This window comes from Antennarius striatus, chromosome 1 (assembly GCF_040054535.1).
Source record: "Antennarius striatus isolate MH-2024 chromosome 1, ASM4005453v1, whole genome shotgun sequence".
Lineage (NCBI taxonomy): Eukaryota > Metazoa > Chordata > Actinopteri > Lophiiformes > Antennariidae > Antennarius > Antennarius striatus.
The window spans coordinates 16,245,729-16,268,179 of NC_090776.1; the positions used below are offsets into that span (position 1 = coordinate 16,245,729).

Consider the following 22,451-nt stretch of genomic DNA (forward strand, 5'->3'; position numbering starts at 1 on the left):
AATGCCTATCTGGTAAGTGGTGAATAAGTAACACAAAATAATCACTTTTTCAATACATCTTTATTCTCTCATTCCATTATCACTTTTTCATCGTGTCACAGCGTTCAGTATTATTGGCACTCCCGGTACAAACAAGTGAAACATGAGATAAAGAAATCAAGTAATAAGCTGTAATATTTGTGTAAATGTCTTTTAAAAATCAATTAAAAAATGTTGGCACTTTGATGCATTTTTGGCATTCATGCAAAGCTTAATGAAGTCCACTTGAATAAGACTTAACGCTCCTTTGACTCATAACTGCTTCAAGTATTTCCCACTCTTCACTTTCATCTTTATATAATTTTTTTTAAATATTTGTAAAAATTCTTTAAACAAATTTTGAACAACATTGAATTTGATTATGCATGAGTGGATCGCTTTGCTCGCTACTTGGTCTGTTTATCTTAAATGTCATCGGAACCAAAGGCCAGTAATCCTGGATGGCGCTGAGAATGTAGTTCATTGAGAGAAGTGCATATTGTATAATCGGGCAACTCCACTTGCAACACACATTTAAATGAAGGTGTGACGGATGTAAAGAGCACCGCCTCACTTGCCTCCACTTTCAGTGCCCACATCATCTTAAGAGGAGGAAAAAAACCCTGTTACGTTATCAAGCTGAAAGACAATGAGAAAATAGCCTCAGACTTTGGATTTATGTCAATAAATCTGTATTTAAAATCACTGTTCTGGTAATTCAGTGTGAATCCCAGTACCTGACCTCGTGAAAAGCGGGACCATAAGCTGTGAACACAGTTAAGAGACTGATACCTACATCCAGGCTATTCTCTTTCTATCTACCCTGATAGATAATTACTCTATCACCACCTTTACAGCCTGTCAAAGTTTTACCCTGTCTGTCACTCAGGAATGAAGCCTAAGAATCCCCTGACAGCCCAGAACCGTTGTGAGACGAACACACTGATTGTATGTTTGAGCGGAAGAGGGAAAAAGCGAGGAAAGCGAAAGAAAGAAGGAGAAGGAGAGTATGTGTCTTGCACATTGTCCAGAGTTCAATGCCATGAAATGCTGTATGGATGCACAGTGGCGGATGTGGAGGGGGGGACCCATGTTGGTTTGACTTTGTAGATGTGTCTGTCTGCCACTCCGTTTTCTCTCTGCGATCTGCCATCACGGCTGCTTCGGTCTCTCCAGCTTCGTTACGGGATCCGGGGTGTCCGAGTCACTGTGGTGCTTTCTCTCTCGGGGGGGCTCGGCTTTGCTGCAGCGCGTCCAGGAGGGAGAGCGCATGTACCCTCCTCTGGGCAGCGCAGGCTGGTGAGAACCTGGAGACCCAACACACAACTTGTTACCCAGAGGAATCTTTAAAGAAATATCGAGGCCACACAGGAGACCAGACAACGTTTTCATTTTCAGCTCATTTCTCTCCTTGACACTCTAAAATTACAACTGATCTCCAACTCAGGGAACGTTATAGACTCTAATTTATCTGTAGAATTTAATATAGGTCTGAAAATATTTAAAGATCCACACAAGGATGATATTTGTGCAGTTTTACAGGTCTGTCAAATACATTCTTCCTTCCATCCATTGTTACTTTCAAATTAGATACTGCACTAGATTTCTTCTTAGCTTTTCTGGGCTCCCAGAGAGATGTGACACCCCCAGGCAAATGGATGTTCTAGCTTTCAACTCCTTACTACTACTACCAAGACTTCTCTATGAGAGCTCCCTCCAGTACACTGCGCTCAGTGATACCTCAGGCGTTGTGAAGCTACAGAAGATAAAATATTCACCAAGAGGAAACTCGGACAGGCACCGTAATAAGTGTAAATTCTTATCCCCTGATAAACACCACCGCTCCCTCCCTTTTCCCCTAATTTGCTCATTTATTTTTACACATTAATTTTCCTTTAATTAGAATTTTTAATTTGATGTTTTTCATTTTGTTGTACAATGTAAAATAGCTGCAAGCAGCATGTCCAGTACATTGAGATGTACAGTATTATACTTAAACACTTATTGTAATGTTTCAATGCTTTAGCTTTTAATTTCTCGTTGTAAAACACACATTAAATGTTAATTCTATTACATGCTTCTAATATAAAAATATTCATTAATAAAGGAAATCACTCTGTACAGCTGTCATGTTTTAACACATTGACCTTGTGGTAATGTTTACTGACCTCATTTAACACATACATCTGCATCTCCATCTGCTCAGGGCATTCCTTAGGTCGGCTCTTAGAAACTAAAGTGCAGCTACTGCTTGCTTTCTTCCAAGGCTATCATAAACCCGAGGAGGAATACTCATCTTTGAAATAATGCTTATAAAAGTAATACAAAAGCATTAAATAGTACAACAAAATATATAATCTCTGCTGAAAGATGCCACAATGTGGTCAGCAGTCAGAGACTGCAGCATCCCCGCGAAACCCCTGACCTAAACATTTTGTGCCTCTGGCTTTCTGAAAATGTTGCTTTTTCGTTTTGTGATTATATCTCACCATGTTTCAGGGAGGCGTACCTAAGAAGATCTAAGAGTGAACATTTAAACTTGACCTAGTTTTTCAAGGGCGAGGTTGTGATCTCATTTTCATCCCCTTGTCTCCCTGAATATAACACCTTTTTGTTTCATCTTTCTATCTTATCCAGTTCCTGACATACGTGCAAAAAAAATGTACAAAAGTTGACATTTGACCTTGACCTAGTTTTCTCAAGATCAAGGTCATCATCTCATTTCCATCCCCTTTGCCGCCTGAGTAATGTGCTTTTTGTTTCATCTTCATCAGCAACGGTTGTGAAGATATTTGGTGGACGGACGGACGAACACACGAACACTGACAATTACAATTCATCACCGCTTCGGCGGGATGTAATTAGTCATGCAGAAATATTTGCAGTTCCACTTTTAAACACATGAGGGCAATGTCTAACCAGCCAGGAGGAGCAAAGAGCAACAGAGGAAATGACTCTTGGGGGTCTACATTAGTGCAGTGTTGGTTCTCCTTCATGAAGGTTATTCCTGGCTAATATATCTCCCTAAAGACACACCCGTATCCTTACACCCATTACAGACTGACAGACAGGAAGGAAGAGGCGGAAAAGATCTCTGAGAAGGTTAACAGCATCTTTAGTGGGTTTTAGCAAAGACAACGGCCTCCTCTGCAATGTACCCATGGTGTGTGTGTGTGTGTGTGTGTATGAGACAGGTGTGGTATTTTTCCATCCCTGTGGTGGATTATTCACTGCTTTTTTTGTGTGATTTTTTTTTTTTTACATTTAATGAAGAATCTAATATTAAAACCTGAAAACACACAGTGGAGAATATTTACACATCCAGGAGGTCAAACAGTCACCTCCACCCAACACAGGTGTTCTCTTATTGTCTCCATCTTGTGTTTTCTACATGATAACCCACAGCTTCTCGTGCCCAGTGCTTCTAGCACAGGCCATTGGCATTTGAAAACTGGGGCAAGTGTTTAAATAATTAAACAATAATTTATAACATTTATAACATTTATAACATTATAACAAATGTGGATTGAACCTAAAGGTAGTGAGATACACTGACCTTTAGTTCCTTTTTTGTGGAACGCCTATATGAATTGGTGGTCCTGTCATCCTAAAACAGCTTCTGGAAGGTCTTTAATGAGGTCACAACTTTGCAGCATCACTCCTGGATGCACCACAAGCACTAACATCACTAAAAGCTCCTATGACGGGAGTGTGAAAACATATACAGTATCCACTAGATGGCAGTGAAGTGTCAATGTTTCCAGCAAGATAATCACGATATAGGCAAGAAATAGCATAATGCTGACAATAGACTAAATGAAGTCCAAATGTGGCCCAAAGTTTCTGTACAAATTCGTTTATGCATACATCTTTAAATGAGCATCAACAAATGTTAACACGACAATGCCTGCATTCAGTGTGAATAAATTGCAAAAACAATCATACATCCATCACATGACAACTGAGACTTCTGAGTCTTCTGTCAAAGGGGAAAATTTGCTCTTATCTCTTTCTTTGAGATAGCGAATACTCCACGTGCGTTTTTAAATCTTCCAGTTGTGGTTTAGTCAAATGGGCAGTTCATAAATGGCTGGTGATGGCCAGAGGAGTTTCTTGGAAACAAATTCATCTGAAATAGTCATACAGAATCCCCAGAGGAAACAAGCACGCCACATGATTTGCTGTGTAGTAAACAACCTATGAATGGACAATGAATATCTGTTGCTGATTTTCTGCATCGCTTCACTTCCACAAAACAAATTCCTTCAAACAAAAACCAATGCTAAAAAAGAAAAAGAAAATATTATTGTATAAAAAAAAAAAAAAGCCAAGTCCCACAGAAACAGAGTGGGTGGTGATCCGCAATGTCTTCAATTAAAAACCTTAAGCACAGAGGAGGAGGCCAAAGCTGCACTGTGGTGGTTTCTCAGATATGTGGGGGAAATTAAAGCTTCACCCAGCTCGTCTGAAGAACAGATGCAAGAAACAAAGTTGACCTTTTGTTCTACAAAGAGAAGCTAATTAGTGGATGTTCTCCACTCTCTGCATCCTACCTATGAGGTGGAGCACATCAGCTGAGTACAGTTGGTTCAGCTGAGCAGGAAACAGGCTTTGGGTTTTGCTAGCTGAAAGTGAAAGAGAGGAACACGGAGATGGGAAAATGGACAATCAAGACAACAGAGTGAACTAAACAAACACGACACATGCATCCATAAAGGATGTCCTAGTGTAGTCACTAAGATTCTGATGAATGGCTTTCAAGACCTGCTTGTTTCCAGCAGGGAAAAATGAATAATTCAGGAACCCCCATTTAGCTTGAACTCAGTCACCCTCTCCTCTCCTCTCCTCTCCTGACTTCCATGTCTCCTATAAGCAGTCAGCAGTTTCCCATAGAGCTTAATGCTCATAAACCACAGTATAACTCAGTTCTACCAGATGTGCAATGTAAACGTTTCCTCTAATTATTCAAATTCACACTCTTCCTCCTTCATCCTGAACTCTGATGCTTCTATGGAATATTAAACCTATTCAATTTTACCATTTCCAGACTTGAGACATTTCCTTCAGCCACTGCAGGTGCTTCAATTTGTATCCCTCCTCTTATTATTCTGTAACGTGAGCTCAGGGTGGAAATCGGGTGATTGAATTTTTGGCTGCTGGGAATATTTTTGAAGTGACCCAGGGGAGAATCTCTTCAGGGGTCAAAAGTGAGAAAAAGACACAATAAAAGAGAACACTCAATTATATTTGTAAGGTTTTCTCAAACATGGATTTGAAAAATGCTGGTAGTTCCCTTTAACAGCTGAAAGTTTTGAAAGGAGACTGCTTGCGTATCTTTTGAAGATGAAGAGGACTTCTAAGGACACATAGCAAAACCTCTTTTCTGTTTCATTGGATTCAAAATGAGTCAAACAACAGATCTGTGCAGGAATATGAAGTCAAACTGCACCATGTGGTTCCATTTAAAGACACTGCCAGCATGCCACATGGTTTTGAACCAAACAAAGCACTTGAAATGTTTGCACCCATTTTTAATGACAGTCATAATTGTTGTCTGTCAAGTTTATTTATATATGATGATTTCAGTTCTTTTAAGCCTGAAGCCTTTACACAGAACCATAAATCCCAAATAGTCCACAATCACAACCAAGTGCACATACTTGTACTTTCACTGTTTAAACCAGTGTGACAGTAACTGTCTTGAATCAAATATTTGTGAGACATCATTTGAGCTGCGTCAGAAGTCCTTCTGAATCTATCATCGTGTCCTCACCTCTGAGCGTGAGGTGGGAATCTTACAGATGGAGGAGAGAGTCATCTGTCCTAAGGTGGGATGAGGCTCACACCTTATAAATAAAACATGGCAAAGATTTTGTGTTACCTTTTAGAGATGTATTGACCTTTAGCCAGCCTGTGCTGCTGTGATACTCATGAAGAGCAGGCTGTCTCTCCTCATTGATATGCATAGAGTACCGCTGAATCCTCTGGCTTGTATGTGACCACTGTGATGCATTTTACAGAAGCTAAACAAAATAATTTATAATTACCGTATTTTCTGCACTATAAGGCGCACCTAAAAGCCTAAAATTTTCTCATAAACCCGTAGTGCGCCTTATAATCCGGTGCGTTTTAGATATGGATTAATATTCATATTAATATTGGTGAAAATCACGATCGCTGAAAAAAAGCCGCCAGTCATGCCGCACTCCGCCACCAGAGGAGCCCCCTCACAAGGCACTCGGGCCCACGCCCCCTAACAACGGTAGTCAAGGGGCGTCACCGAAGTCCCGGCTCTGACTGAGCTGCTCTGACGGTAGAGCAGACTGTAGGAGCACCGGTGATTACGTAGCAAAACATAAGGAACTTTCAACAATTCTATTAATAAAGTTTGACTGACTGACTGATCTCAGTATTTCCTAACTATCTGGCGTCGGAAATAACCCACTTTAAACTTAATTGGTCTAAAAAATGCCATTGTACTGGAATCTGGAATGTAGTGACGGTCCATTCTATTAGTCTGTGGAAACACACGGAGAAACTGGCATAAAGGTGAATGAAAGACTGAACTTCCAGCCTTTTCTGACATTCCAAGAGCAGAGTCACTGCTAGACAAAGGTGTCAACGGTTGTGCTGCAATTGATTTACAAATGTAGTTGATATCTCTGGGGGGGCGGCGGAGGGGCGCATTCAGGCTTGTGTATTCTGTCTGCAGAGACGTGAGATTCACGGCGGTGAGACACCGACGTTAAAGTCAGTTCTAGGAGTAAAACAGCGTCATATTTGCCAGTAAATTAGCAAACTGACATTAAAAACTAGTTAAAAATTGTTTAGGACACACAGCAGCAAATAGCTGCACCTCCGACTGGACTAACGATCGATCGAAACAATATCGACTCCCAAAGCTCTTTCTTCTCTTCTTCTCCCATGTGCCTATGCTTCCTTCCTTTTATTTTAGGCTATTCCTTTTCCTGTTGTTATAATTATGTAACAGCATGTATATAATGTTACTTATACTTTCTGTCATGTGTGTATTTATTGTATTTATTGTATCTCTTGCGAGCAGATGTCACCTGAATTTCCCTTGGGATCATTAAAGTATATATCTATCTATCTATCTATCTATTTAATTAATAAACGAAGACGAACGTCGGAGCTTAAATATCTGCTTCGAACTTCAGATCAGGAAATAATCCGCTCTGTTCACACTGACTGCACTCGTAATGAATTTAACCAGTTTTTAATGCCAGGTTTTTTAATGTGCGTGTTGACTTCTTTCTAAGATGGCAAAGTGATCAAGTGATCAGGTTTCCTTGATGAGGCTCAGAATGGCTTATTGACATAACATTAGGGGCCATTCAAAGGTAGTCAGGAAGTCATGAATGCAATCATGACTGCCTGAGCAGCGCGGCTCTATCTAGTGGACGGATTGCGCAACTACAGCCGCTGCAGTTCATCAAATAAATTTTATTTTTATTATGTGCGCCTTATAATCCGGTGCGCCTTATATATGAAATAAATTACAAAACAAACACATTTTTGAGGGTGTGCCTTATAGAGCAGTGCGCCTTATGGTGCGTAAAATACTGTAAGTACAACTTAAGGCAATTTATCCATGGCACTGTGAAATATGTTTTGTTTCCCTGAAGGCGTGTTACATTTCAAATTATTACATTCCAGCAGGTTATTTTAAAAGGACCCCGCTGGGCTGCAAAGATTTGAAACTCTACATGATGTGAATATTCTGAGGCAAAGCCGTCAGGGTGGAAATTTCATTTGGGAAATGCATCCATCAGAAATAACATTTTATATGAAACACATAGATCTGATTGAGCTTCTTTAAGATCAGGGTAAAGGCGTAAAAAGAACCGATGTATGGTTTATATCGTGGCTAAAAGCTTGAACTTAAGGTAGGGATTCAGATTTAATGAGGATCACTAAATTATATTAAATTAATTTGTAAATCCATTGGTTTTGGATAATGAATATTTTGTTACTCCACATTTTTTATCGTGAAAATATATGCATTACATTTCTTTACACAACCCTTACCCGCTGGGGACTCGTTGTGGTTCTCCTCATCAGAGTCGGCAAAAACTTCAGCCAGCTCCTGGTCTGACATGTCAGTCAGCTCCGTCAGATCCAGGAGGTCAAAGTGCACCTCCAATGAAGACACGCTGCTCAATGGCTCTACAAGGCGGACAGAAGAGAAGACAACACGAGAGGTTGAAAAATTAAAGCAATAACTTTTGCTGATAATAAAAGAAGAGTATTGTCTCTTTATGTTGTGGTAGAACAGCATATATTCTGAACACAGAGATCCTCAGCCCGGCCTGTGCAGCAACGCTCAATTGTTCTCATAATCAGATTAATAACAGACTCACATTTTTTCTTCTCCTTTCGGCTTTTCCCTTCAGGGGTCGCCACAGCGAATCATTTGCCTCCATCTAACCCTGTCTTCTGCATCCTCTTCTCTCACACCAAATACCTTCATGTCTTCCCTCATTACATTCATAAACCTCCTCTTTGGTCTTCCTCTAGGCCTCCTGCCTGGCAGTTCAAAACTCATCGTTCTACCAATATATTCACTATCTCTCCTCTGGACATGTCCAAACCATCTCAGTCTGGCCTCTCTGACTTTATCTCCAAAACCTCTAACATGTGCTGTCCCTCTGATGTACTCATTCCTGATCCTATCCTTCCTGGTCACTCCCAAGAGAACCTCAGCATCTTCATCTCTGCTACCTCCAGCTCTGTCTCCTGTCTTTTCTTCAGTGACACTGTCTCTAGACCAAACAACATCTCTGGTCTCACCACAGTTTTGTACACCTTTCCTTTCATTTTAGCTGAAACTCTTCTATCACACATCACACCTGACACTCTCCTCCACCCGTTCCATCCTGCCTGTACACGCTTCTTCACCTCTTTTCCACACTCTCCATTGCTCTGGACTGTTGACCCTGAGTACTTAAAATCCTCCACCTTCTTGATATCTTCTCCCTGTAACCTCACTCTTCCACTTGGGTCCCTCTCATTCACACACATGTACTCTGTCTGACTGCGGCTAACCTTCATTCCTCTCCTTTCCAGGACAAACCTCCACCTCTCTAGCTTCTCCTCCACCTGTTCCCTGCTCTCACTGCAGATCACAATGTCATCTGCAAACATCATAGTCCATGGAGATTCCTGTCTAACCTCGTCTGTCAGCCTGTCCATCACCATAGTGAACAAGAAGGGGCTCAGAGCTGATCCCTGATGCAGTCCCACCTCCACCTTGAACTCCTCTGTCACACCTACAGCACACCTCACCACTGTCTTACAGTCCTCATACATGTCCTGCACCGCTCTAACATACTTCTCTGCCACTCCAGACTTCCTCATACAATACCACAGTTCCAATACCACAATAGCAGACTCTCACACTACTTTTGTAAAATCAATTTCAACAAAGAAATTCTCTTTTAAAATGAAGCACAGCGGATTTGCCTCTAAGCTCTCCATTCTGGTCAGCGATCCCTGGTGTGAACACACCATGTGTTTTGAGCCTTTAGATCTGAATTTATAAGGAACAAAAGCAGGTCCTGGCTCCCCTCCTGCAGCTCCTACATCTTTAAATTACTTTATTACTCATTAAATTACAGAACTTTACAGAACATTCTGGTGGATAGATTGCTTTTATTGTCGCTAAAGCAACTGCTGTTAATGGTAATGGTTCTTGTTGCAGCTGAGAATGCGTAATTTTAGTACAGTGGAATTAAAGGGGAGCAGGTTGTCTGAAGGAAGCAGAGCAGTGGGAGAGTTTTCAACAAATGAGAGTAAATACAGCTGGTGAAATTAAATTTTTATATACTAATCTGATCCTCGAAGGGAAATTAAGAGCACATTCCAGTTAGTAAATACTTTAAACGCATGCATATATGTTAGTTTATACAGGCCCTTGTAGCACACACACACACACACACACACACACACACACACACACACACACACACACACACACACACACACACAAGGAGAACTGTAGGCATGCAGGGGGGGGGGTAGAGTGGCGGGCAGCTCCCCAAACAGCAACTTGTAAAGGGGACAGCACCTTGCTCAAGGGTACCTCGGCAGTACTCCAGAGGTGAGCTGATGCTTCCCACTGTCAGCTCACACTCTGGGTGTTTTTTTAGGGCAGGAGCGGGAATCAAACCGCCAATCTTAGGAACATTGGACGACCCGCTCTACCGCCCGCTCTACCACTGAGCCACTGCCGCCCCTTTTCAGTTACCTTTAGACAACAAAGTTCACAGTTTACTTTATTTTGTGCAAAAATGCCATTAATTAAAAATCAGAAGTGAAATGTTTTCTTATACTGTTAGAATTCTAACGCTGTGAAATAAAGCACCACATAGTGGGTTGTGCCACATGACATCTCAGCTGCATATAGACAGATATTTTACCAGCAGCTTCCCAGTATCGTCCATTAAATCCACATGAACACAATCCTCCACCCTGCTAAACAACTCAGGACACATTAATATCAAATCAGATAATCCGGTTCTCCTCCATCAGAAATCTTGATCCATTTTCCTCAAGCAGCAAATTGTAACCAAAAAAACCCTGGAGGGGCTTTTTAAAAAGTGTACATTCTTGCTATCATTGATTCCTATTAAGATTCAAGGGGCTAAGTTCTCCATCTATTTCTCTATTATAGTCACATTCAGCCTTTCAGTTTTAGTATTTCCCTCCTGGTTATTTCTAATCTCATAAGTTAAAACTTGATTGATGTTTTTTATTGAACATCCTGAAGGTTTAAGGTTGATATGTTATCAGTGACAATTGTGCATCTTCCATAGTGGATCATGGAAGAGCTGCCTGAGTCTTGACCTTATTTTTAGATGTAATCAACTATGAACGGATTTTTATTAAAGGGTCAGGATTATCATTTGCCATTATTGTAGCATTAAATACAGCATGTAACTTATAAAATACAAAAACAGCAGCGATGGAAAAACAGCAATTAACACAACTACTTCATATCTTGTATTTATGTGTCTATGATTTTTTTATATTCAGTTACTCTTTGACAAGATTCAACCGAACTTGTCTTCCGCTTTTTTTATTGTTTTATTTTCTATCACTCCAGTTTGCTTCTTGACTGTTCTCCCTGAACTCATTTTAATTTCCCCCCAGGGTGGAAGGTGCCTGCTCAGAGCTATTCATCTTTATGACCCCCATTTTTTCTCAGTAAGTGCAGAAACTGGAGCCAGTCAGAAGTAAGGATGGAAACTGTGGAGGAGGAGATGAAGACGAGAGAAAGGCAGGGTGATGGGAGAAAAGGGACAGCTGACATGGGATAAGGAGGGAGATGTAGAACACGAAGCAGGGAAGGAATGAGAGGAGTACATGCATAAGAACAAGAGAGATTTGATGTAAAAGTGTACAAGATTATTCCTATTCCGCTGTGCTTGTTTTTTAATCACATCTTCCCCATCCCCTTTTTTTCCAGTCCCACACACTTTACCCTTTAATAATTGATAAGTACTGTACATTTTCTACACGCAGACAACGAGACAAGTGCCTTTAGCGCAAAAAGCCTATCATGGGAGCTCTCATGAGACGTACGGAAAACAGAAGACCCTCTCTTAATCAAAAAGAAGGAATGAATAATATAAAACATTACTTTTTTAGCAACTATTCAGCATCCTGACTTGCAGTAAACCACATATGTGAATGCTGAACCATTTCTTACTGTATTTTTCCCTACCTGACACTTTATACTCACACCTTTGTAGTACAGACATAAAATAAAGGTTCTCTCAATTCAGGTTCATTCAGGATATCAAAGTAAGAAGGAAAATTGTTTGCTACGCTCAATTCCACATTCTAAAAAGGTTTTGCTTTCATTTCCCACCCCCCCCCTTTTTTTTTTTTTAATTTTTCTTCTCTGCATATAGAAACGACGAGTTAAAGAAACCGAACAGAGAAAAAGGAGAAAGGAGGGAGTTGAGGGTGGGATCTGATGACTAATAAAAACTTTTAGAGATGATATTTCTGAATGATATATTATGTCGAAGTACAAAAAAACACAGGAACAGTTTTAGTTCTTCATGATGCTAATAACTACCTGGTAAATAATGTTTTCTAACACCTAAAGCTGCAGCTGCAGATGGTGGTTATGTGGAAAACCGTTTTATTTTCAGTTCCTTTCAAGGTGAGGCTGTAGTGTGGCTTGGTGGATAACACCTTGATGATATAGGTCCATAAAAGTCAAAGAGCAGGTGGTGCATTTATAATCGGATCAATGATAGAGCTGAGAATTAATGTACCATGAAAGGAGCAGGGGATAATTTGACTAGACGAGACCAACCTGACGAGACCAACCTGACGAGACCAACCTGACGAGACCAACCTGACGAGACCAACCTGAACCAAATGTGATTTTTTTTTTCCTGTCTCTCCATTTTCTGCAGAAGCAGACACTATTACCTGGCAGGTGGCACTGCTAGTCAGAGGTCATTACATCACAGAGTCACAGCTATTAGCTGCTGGATGAGCCACGTCTCTGAAAAAAAAAAAAGTTAGGGCTAGATAAACGTTGCCTTGTTGCCCATGTAACCCCGGCAGCCCTATTTGTTTCTGTGCCAGCTTGGAGCGGGGCACATAGAGGGATGCTTCTGCATGGAACTGATGCACAATGAGTCCTTTCATCCAAGGCTAAGCTGCATTGGTCTTTGGGAACGGGTGACCTCAGAATACCTAAAATAGGAAGTGATAATTCAGTGGTTTTGGAGATCAGAGAGGATCAACTTGGACTCAGAGGGGATGTGCATGCTCCCAAATCATATGGGTAAAATATATTAGTACTCTACAGGTCTATGAGGTTTATAACGTTGTTTTTTTATTTTTTTTGATATGTTGATATATTCATTGTAAGGATTAGAAGTCTATAACAGAAGAACTCCGCTCCATGTTTAATAGTCTGAGTCTTTCTTTCTGTTATGGATCAGGTGTCTTCCTCGAGGCATTTTCCTCCGATAATTAACCCTTAACACCTCTTTATCACTCATGAATATTCAGCACTCTTTCACATGCACAGCTTTGCCCTCTCTTCTCTCAGGTACTCACGCCTCCTTTCAGAGATGTGCAACAGGCTGGCAGTGTGTCCCGACAGACCGTTGTCCTCCTCTTCTCCCCCTGAAGGGTGCTGGAACAACCCCTTGGCTAGATCGCCTGAACTGGAGGGCTTCAGCAGCTTCGTGATGTCTTTATTGGGCTCTGTCAACACACATTAAAGGTCCATTATTATACTCTTTAATTAATTTCGCACCGCTGCCAGATTTGCAAATACACTGTATTTGAAATGTATTGCCCCAAACTGATCCTGATCTGTGGTCTTCTATTGAAAATTGATGAAATGAGCTCCCTGTCAAAACCTACATTTCAATAACTTTGTTACTAAATATTTCTCTTTTTCTATTGTTTTTCATTCTTTATTTTCATTATATAACTCATTATATAACAACTATTTTTATACAGTAATTATGGAGCTACTTTCTAAGTCAGCCGAACGTAACTCCATGGCCACATTGGGTAAACACGAGATCAGCTGATCGAACTGAGACCGATTGGTTAACATCGTGGAGGATTTGTGGAGAAAAAACACACAGTGTTTGCAAATGGGAAAGAAATAAGTGGAGGAGACAACGAATGAGTAATGACAGATGATAAAAGCTGTCTTTATTTACAAATTTCACGGATGATGGTAACGTGGTGGGTGTGTGTTCGCACAGCAAGGCTACACATACACAGACCAAAGCAGAACTACTTAGCCAAATGCTAGCTGACTTCAACAACTGATGAACTTTCAGTGTCTCTCTCTCAGCCAGGACATTACCACACACTGCTACGTGAGCCTGAACACAAACCTCAGTGATGAACACGCCAGATTCTAGGAGTTGGTAGGGTTAGGAAGGACCACTATATATGTTATATGTAAAGACCTGGAAAAAACATTTTTTCCATAATAGGGCCCAGGAAACAGAGTGAGGGGGCTGTAAAAAATTAATCTATGTAACCTCAAGATCTCAGATCTACTTCTAACAAATTAAAGCATCATTAAAATGTAGTTAAATTTATAAAAGGATGCAATGAAGGGAAGCAATCACCTCAGAGATCCCGAATACTGAAAGATGTAAATGTTACCCCTCTTGTTTAACCAGTGTTAGGGTTTACTGCAGATATATAAGCTATAAATCTTTATGGGCATAAATCTTTATTATATTTAAAAACAATAAAAGTCTTATTAATACCAAGACAATAAATTATAAGAGGCATAAATGCTGCCACTCCTCCCTGTCTAAATGATTTTCACACAAATAAATAATGGTAGAGCACAAAATGACTCATCTCTGTCAAATATGAAGTATTAAATTTCAGCACACAGAAGACAGACTGGTTGTAGCTGCTGCAGTCAAGGGCCAATCAGACGCAGCGTTAAAGTGAAAAACACTTGTGGCGATTGGCTGAGAGCCAATCGCAACAGATGCATTTCTAGACAGAGGCAGAAAATTGACAGAGCGAGAGACTGGCAGTTTTGCTAGTGCTGGGAACTGACTTTTCAGTAGCTTAATCATAAAATAGTTGATTTTATGATTAGTTTGGGTTTTTTTCCTACAGATTACAATTTTATTGTTAGTCCAATATCACTTTCTGTGAAATTTGTGTAAGGATATGTGTGTTAAAGGTTTCCATGCACAATTCCTTATGAGCATCTTTGTTACCTCTATAAAGAAGTATCGAGACAGCCTCTCGAGCATTGATTCAAATTAGAAAAAAAAAAACAGCTTCACACAAGCTCCTCACAAAGTCTTAAAATAGAGAACACTTAAAATAGAATCCCATCAAATGGAGAAGTACGCACACTCTGTTCACCTGTTTGACACGTCTGAAAGCTTGGTGGAGCATGTTGAGTAGCTGAGTGAGGTCAAGTTAGGATTACACCATTGCACTTGACAAAGGAAGGTCTAACATGCATAAACTAACAGAATGTCCTGGGGAAGGAATAATCTACAGTACACCGAGTAAAGTTATTCTGTTGCCATAAACATGGATGAAGCTTACAAATTAACAAAGTAAAAGGTAATATCATAGCAGAAAAGATCGTCATCCGTGTGTAAACAGCAATATTTAGCCGGAATGACGTCAGTCGGTGTGGATCACTGTTGGTGGGACACAGCGGGGGAGTGCAGCCGCCTGCTGACGGGTCTCACCAGATGGCTGCATGATGCTGTCTGTTCACAGAGCGCAGGAATTTCTCATTTGTAATGAAAACGGTGTCACCGTGAGAAAATGATGGATTGTGATTTTACCCCGAGAAGCCCAGTGGTCACAGCTCTGCTATTGACCATTTTCCTCAGGAGCCTCAGAAGCCAAAGCTGTTCCCTCTGCTGTTATAATGAAATGCTTGTTCAATATTTGTCAGCAGCTTTGTTTTAAATTATTCATTTCCTTCAGCCCTGCAAAAATCTTGCTCCGTTAACTGTTTAATGGGTGTTTACCTCCAAACAGAGGTGGGGAGTCTACACCACAAAGTCTTATCCACATAAATTGCAGGCCTATAACTTCCCCCCATGTTTCACCACTGTTCATATTTTGAGCGAAGTAACAGCTGAACTGCAAACAACATAAATAATTCACATGATGTATGATTAAGCAAACTGTTGTTTCTTTCATGCATATAATAATCCATAATGATGTTAATAACTGTTGGGTGTTACGTCAAAAGTTATGATTGCATTAACGACCCTGGAAAAGTTTCCCCCTGCCATTTAAACTGAAGAAACCTCCTGGACGAAACTTGTCCAAAACAGATTTATCCCTCAAGGATTCTCATCATTCAAGCAAAAATTTATCATGTCTGCTCTGTATCGGCAAGGAAAGCTGTGATTCTGAGGCACACACACACACACACACACACACACACAGTTGGCGACAATGGTGTATTCAATCAAACTGAACCTCTAAGTATCACTTGTGAACGTAATCTGTTTCCTGTTGTGCTGATTATGCAGCATTCTCATGTTTTGTGTGCTCATGTAAGCTCATCAGTATCCATATATGGACGTTTGCAGAGGTTAAATCTATGAGAGAGAAGCTTTTTAAGGAGTCTCTGTATCATCCACATGCAAGAGAAGACTTGCTGACACAGATGACTTGATCTAAGCTGCCCCTGCTGATCTGGCTGGGAGGAAACAGGCAGTCAAAAACAACCCCCTAACAGAATAAGGGTTTATTTTCAGGCAGCGGTTGACCTGTTTCGATTTGTCAACCATGACTGATTGTGAATCAGCTGAAGGGAGACAGGTAGACAAGAATGGGGAGAAAGAAACAAGCAAAAATTAGGAGCAGAGTGTAGAAAGGAGAGTTGAATCAAATGTACTGTCAGTTCAATAAATCACAAGCAAGGGAATCGAAACATCCAAGCGGTCTTTTCATTAAGTATTGTTGCTCGCTGAAGGCTTTTCAGCTTTGCAGGTTATAAAAATATGAGTTTGGGTATTTCGGCATCCTCCACAGTATTTATTTCAACAGATGACCAGTTCATTTTCCTGCAAACGTGTTTTGCAGGGAATGTTTAAGAATTACCTGCACATGTCAGGTATTTCTTCAACATGAACTACTCATGTTCAGCTGCAGGATTCTTCTTCTTCTTTTCCTTTCAGCTTTTCCCTTCAGGGGTCACCACAGCGAATCAGTTACCTCCATCTAACCCTGTCTTCTGCATCCTCTTCTCTCACACCAACTATCTTCATGTCCTCTTTCACTACATCCATAAACCTCCTCTCTGGTCTTCCTCTAGGCCTCCTGCCTGGCAGTTCAAAACTCAGCATCCTTCTACCAATATATTCACTATCTCTCCTCTGGACATGTCCAAACCATCTCAGTCTGGCATCTCTGACTGTCCCTCTGATGCACTAATTCCTGATCCTATCCTTCCTGGTCACTCCCAGAGAGAACCTCAGCATCTTCATCTCTGCTACCTCCGGCTCTGTCTCCTGTCTTTTCCTCAGTGACACTGTCTCTAGACCAAACAACATCACTGGTCTCACCACAGTTTTGTACACCTTTCCTTTCATTTTAGCTGAAACTCTTCTATCACACATCACACCTGACACTTTCCTCCACCCGTTCCATCCTGCCTGTACACGCTTCTTCACCTCTTTTCCACACTCTCCATTGCTCTGGACTGTTGACCCTAAGTACTTAAAATCCTCCACCTTCTTGATCTCTTCTCCCTGTAGCCTCACTCTTCCACTTGGGTCCCTCTCATTCACACACATGTACTCTGTCTTACTGCCGCTAACCTTCATTCCTCTCTTTTCCAGGACTTTTCCTCCACCTCTCTAGCTTCTCCTCCACCTGTTCCCTGCTCTCACAACAGATCATAATGTCATCTGAAAACATCATAGTCCATGGAGATTCCTGTCTAACCTCGTCTGTCAGCCTGTCCATCACCACAGCGAACAAGAAGGGGCTCAGAGCTGATCCCTGATGCAGTCCCACCTCCACCTTGAACTCCTCTGTCACACCTACAGTACACCTCACCACTGTCTTACAGTCCTCATACATGTCCTGCACCACTCTCACATACTTCCCTGCCACTCCAGACTTCCTCATACAATACCACAGTTCCTCTCTGGGTACCCTGTCATAAGATTTCTCCAGATCTACAAAAACACAATGTAGCTCCCTCTGGCCTTCTCTGTACTTCTCTATCAACCTCCTCAAAGCAAATACTGCATCTGTGGTAGTCTTTTTTGGCATGAAACCATACTGATGATCACTTCTGCCCTTAGTCTAGCTTCCACTACTCTTTCCCATAACTTCATTGTATGGCTCATCAGCTTCATTCCTCTGTAGTTGCCACAATTCTGTAGTTGCCAAATCTCCCTTGTTCTTAAAAATGGGCACCGGCACACTTCCCCTCCATTACTCAGGCATCTTCTCAGTATCTAAGATCCTGTTGAACAACCCAGTCAGGAACTCTACTGCCACCTCTCCTCAACTCTTCAAAGTACTCTTTACATCTTCCCATCACACTAGTAGCACCTGTCAATAGACTTCTGTCCCTATCCTTAGTCACTCTAACCTGCTGCATGTCCTTCCCATCTCTGTCTCTCTGTCTTGCCAACCTGTATAGATCAGTCTCTCCCTCCTTACTGTCCAACCTAGCATACAGGTCCTCATAAGCCCCTTGTTTGGCCTTTGCTACCTCTACCTTCACCTTACGCTGCATCTCCCTGTACTCCTGTCTACTCTCCTCAGTCCTCTCAGTGTCCCACTTCTTCTTAGCTAACATCTTTCTCTGTATACACTCCTGTACCTCCTCATTCCACCACCATTCTCAGTCCTATATTTGTGGCGTTCCTCTTCTCTCTTCCTACAAACACACTTTCCTCCTCTCCTTCTTCGACCAAGGAGAGTAAATGAAAAAAGCAATATGGGTGGAAATAAAAAAGAACTGTTATTATTAATGCCTTGAGAATTTGCTTAAATTGACTACAAAACACTGTTTTAAACCAAAAGACGCATTTCACTGAATGACTGTAAACTGGTTTTGGATTCAGTTCGTGAAATATATTTTTGAATAACATGCCCTCCTGCTGCTCATCCTCACTTTGTGCAACATGAAAGGCATGAACTGTTTTATCCTGGCACGCTATCACAGCGTGATAACATTGAGTGCTTAGAAACACAAGAGTAGACAGCATTGTGCAGAGCAATCACATCACAGGGCAGGCTTCACTGGATGGCCTTTGCACAAAGGCAATACGTGTCCACTGTTGTGCTGCAATTTGTATGTTCATCAGCCTGACTTTCTCACTGAGGCTGACCCACACTGTGTGTCTGAACAGACCCCCGGGGCTGGACGACAGACTAGACATGAAGTTTGAATGTAGACTGTAGAATTAATCCAGAGGTAACATGGTCTGATTCTTGACCGGACAATAAGAAAATGCAGTGAACATGTGTTATCTTGTTAACAGACTCTGGCGCATGATACTCAAAAACAACCCCCCCCCCCCCAAAAAAAAAAACAACCGTGCTCGTGTCGTGCCATCGGCTTTGGGCAGCAACGAAAGAAAGAAAGAAGGGAACGCTGATCTTACCTGGGCTCCCTGCCCCTCCCTGTGACTCCATGCAAGCTCAGCCGGGGGTGTCCGCCGCTCACCGCGCCAGCATCGCAGACAAACACAGAGGGAAGATGGGGGGGGGGGGGGGGGGGGAGGCGAGAGGAGCGCGTCTGTGTGGGGAGACACGGCGACACCTCAGCCTTCAGCTTTCTGGATGTTTTGTCCTCCCTCTCTAGAGATATTCTAAACAGCTGGTGCTGGTGTCTCCTCTCCCGCCGTCCACCCGTCCTGCTCTGCCATCGGGGCCGTGCGGGCTGCTGCACCGCCTCACAGACACAGAGTCCACGGAGCTGATGGGAAGCTTAGGAACAGAGACATCACCGCGAATGTCTGAGCCACTTGTTTCGTTACGCGCAGCATTGTGAGGGATTGGCTGTGTGTTCAGAACAGAGAGACAGGGAGAGAGAGGGAGTGGGAAGAGAGGCTGGAAGAGGGGGCAACTGGCGATCTGCCCAGACTGGTGGGAGGGGGGGGGGGGGGGGGGCTGAGAGAAAAAGGTGTTGATGGGGTTTTAGGCGTTTCTGCCTGCGTCTACATGCCTTGATGTGGATTTGCTTGAAGTTATTTCTGATTATGAGCAGTAAGTGTCAAATCCACGCAAATCAAGCTACAATCAGATGATTAAAAAAATATGTGCGGCAATCAATATCTGACTATCACGTGATCCTGAAAAGCATTATCAAATGATAAAAATAACTATTATCAATCAGTTATCTGGAGATCGGAATCCCACACAGGGGAAATAGTGCGCCTACCACTGAAGGGAATCTGGTGGTAAAGGTCGCCCCCTGGTGGTGGAATGTATCTCCTTCAGGAAGTCACGTGACGACTTTGAGTCGCAAACCCACTATTGTACCTCCAACACCCACCCCAACAAATCAATACTAATATCCAGACAGACCGATGCCTGCGTACACAATCAATCAAAGAGAAACTTAGACTCATGACAACTGCATGTCATAAACTGATGATAAACCAGTTTCACTAAGTGATCTAGGGCGGACACGCGTCACAGACATGGCCTGGCAGTGTGTTAGTCAATGGAATTAGTTTTACTTAGAAAGCGAAATAAAACATCACAACGTCCTAAAATTAACCTTTTTCTTTCATCTGGATTATAAGAAAACCCATGTTAAAATCATGGAACCATACACACATTTTCATTTTGACTTTGCTGTTGTCATGGTCACCAGCTATAGAGATGTTTTAGTTGATCATATATTAGCAGACCTCCAAGCTCAACAACAAACGGACAAATATTGTGAAGGTGATTTAGGGAACACAACAGTTGGTTTCTCCTGCATTAAGGCAAAACTGGGCCTGACCACCACCCTCTTGTTTATGTTCTCTTTAACTGGAGTATAATGAGAAAAAATGTGGCCACTCTTCTGGTACTTTGCTTTATTGGAGAATGTCTTGACCACATGTTGTTATAAATATCCACAGAGGAAGAATTTTGTTGACTATGGGTCAATCTGTTTTTCCTCTAATATTACTGTGATATTTGTGAGTTTCACAAATAAGTCTCGAAAACTACAGTATAAGGTTACTACCAAATTGCGGACACACATTAACGTGTTTCACTCACACTCATCATTAATGACCACTTGTCTTTTTACTCATAGCCATCAGCATGTAAACTTTTAACCTGTCATGTAATTTGACTTCTGTAATTAAATAATAAAATGAATTACATTTTCATTGAAATTCAGAAATGCTGTTTATGTTCTTCTTTTCCTTTCGGCTTTTCCCTTCAGGGGTCGCCACAGCAAATCAATTGCCTCCATCTAACCCTGTCCTTTGAATCCTCTTCTCTCACACAAACTACCTTCATGTCCTCTTTCATTACATCCATAAACCTCCTCTTTGGTCTTCCTCTAGGCCTCCTGCCTGGCAGTTCAAAACTCAGCATCCTTCTACCAATATATTCACTATCTCTCCTCTGGACATGTCCAAACCATCTCAGTCTGGCCTCTCTGACTTTATCTCCAAAGCCTCTAACATGTGCTGTCCCTCTGATGTACTCATTCCTGATCCTATCCTTCCTGGTCACTCCCAGAGAGAACCTCAGCATCTTCATCTCTGCTACCTCCAGCTCTGTCTCCTGTCTTTTCCTCAGTGACACTGTCTCTGGACCAAACAACATCGCTGGTCTCACCACAGTTTTGTACACCTTTCCTTTCATTTTAGCTGAAACTCTTCTATCACACATCACATCACACATCACAGAAATGCTGTTTATAAAATCCCAATAAAATATTTTCTTATAGTTCTCTAAAAAGTAATATTTTATTCTGTAAAATACACTAAATTGACTTTTTAATTTAGTCAGAGGTGTGTAATGCTTGAATAATCCTTTTAAGATTACAATGTAATTTTTTGTGTGCCATATTGTGTGTCACCCTCTTAATTAATTGAATAAAACAATGCTCATTGGAAAATGAAGGCTCTTCAGTCATTGGGATATTTCATATCTGATACTTCTTCCAAATCATATATTCACATCCGTTCACAAGTATTTCATTCCAAGGGTACTGCTATGGTTCTTAGGAACAGCACCGGAAAGCATTAGAGGTTTAACATGAATGAATGAATGAATGAAAGCATCAGAGGTTTAATGTGTTGAGTTCAGGGAGGTAAAGGCAACTTAAGTTCAATTACTCTCACAAGACTGTGGGAATACAGATATATATGACAGAATTATTGATTACTGATACACAAATGCTCACTTCTGCCCTTAGTCTAGCTTCCACTACTCTTTCCCATAGCTTCATTGTATGGCTCATCAGCTTTATTCCTCTGTAGTTGCCACAACTGCACATCTCCCTTGTTCTTAAAAATGGGCACCAGCACACTTCTCCTCCATTCCTCAGGCATCTTCTCACTATCTAAGATCCTGTTGAACAACCCAGTCAGAAACTCTACTGCCACCTCTCCTAGACACTTCCAAAACTCTACTGGTATATCATCAGAACCGACCGCCTTTCCACTCTTCATCCTCTTCAATGCCCTCCTCACTTCATCCTGACTGATCTTTGCTACTGCCTGGTCCACAACAGTCACCTCTTCTAGTCTTTGTTCTCTCTCATTTTCCACGTTCATCAACTCTTCAAAGTACTCTTTCCATCTTCCCATCACACTACTGGCACCTGTCAGTAGACTTCCATCCCTATCCTTAATCACCCAACTTGCTTCACATCCTTCCCATCTCTGCCTTGCCAGCCTGTATAGATCAGTCTCTCCCTCCTTACTGTCCAA

At 41.5% G+C, this 22,451-nt stretch overlaps 1 protein-coding gene across 1 annotated transcript; it reads right to left on the bottom strand.

The window, feature by feature from the left end:
* Positions 1-41: 41 nt before the first annotated feature.
* On the bottom strand, positions 42-19,575 carry dbndd1 (dysbindin domain containing 1). Its single transcript, XM_068314344.1, has 4 exons — positions 19,170-19,575; positions 13,126-13,275; positions 8,068-8,205; positions 42-1,325 (listed from the first exon to the last, which is right to left on the bottom strand). Exons 1-4 carry the CDS (start codon positions 19,198-19,200, stop codon positions 1,171-1,173), a joined length of 474 nt encoding a protein of 157 aa, XP_068170445.1. The 5' UTR covers positions 19,201-19,575; the 3' UTR covers positions 42-1,170.
* Positions 19,576-22,451: the final 2,876 nt, after the last annotated feature.

Excerpts from the sequence above, each read along its gene's own strand:
- dbndd1 (XM_068314344.1), bottom strand. The coding sequence starts at position 19,200 with ATGGAGTCACAGGGAGGGGCAGGGAGCCCAG. Across the intron at positions 13,276-19,169 it reads GGGAGGGGCAGGGAGCCCAG|AGCCCAATAAAGACATCACG; the intron begins GTAAGATCAGCG and ends GTGTGTTGACAG. Across the intron at positions 1,326-8,067 it reads CCACAACGAGTCCCCAGCGG|GTTCTCACCAGCCTGCGCTG; the intron begins GTAAGGGTTGTG and ends TTGGGTCTCCAG.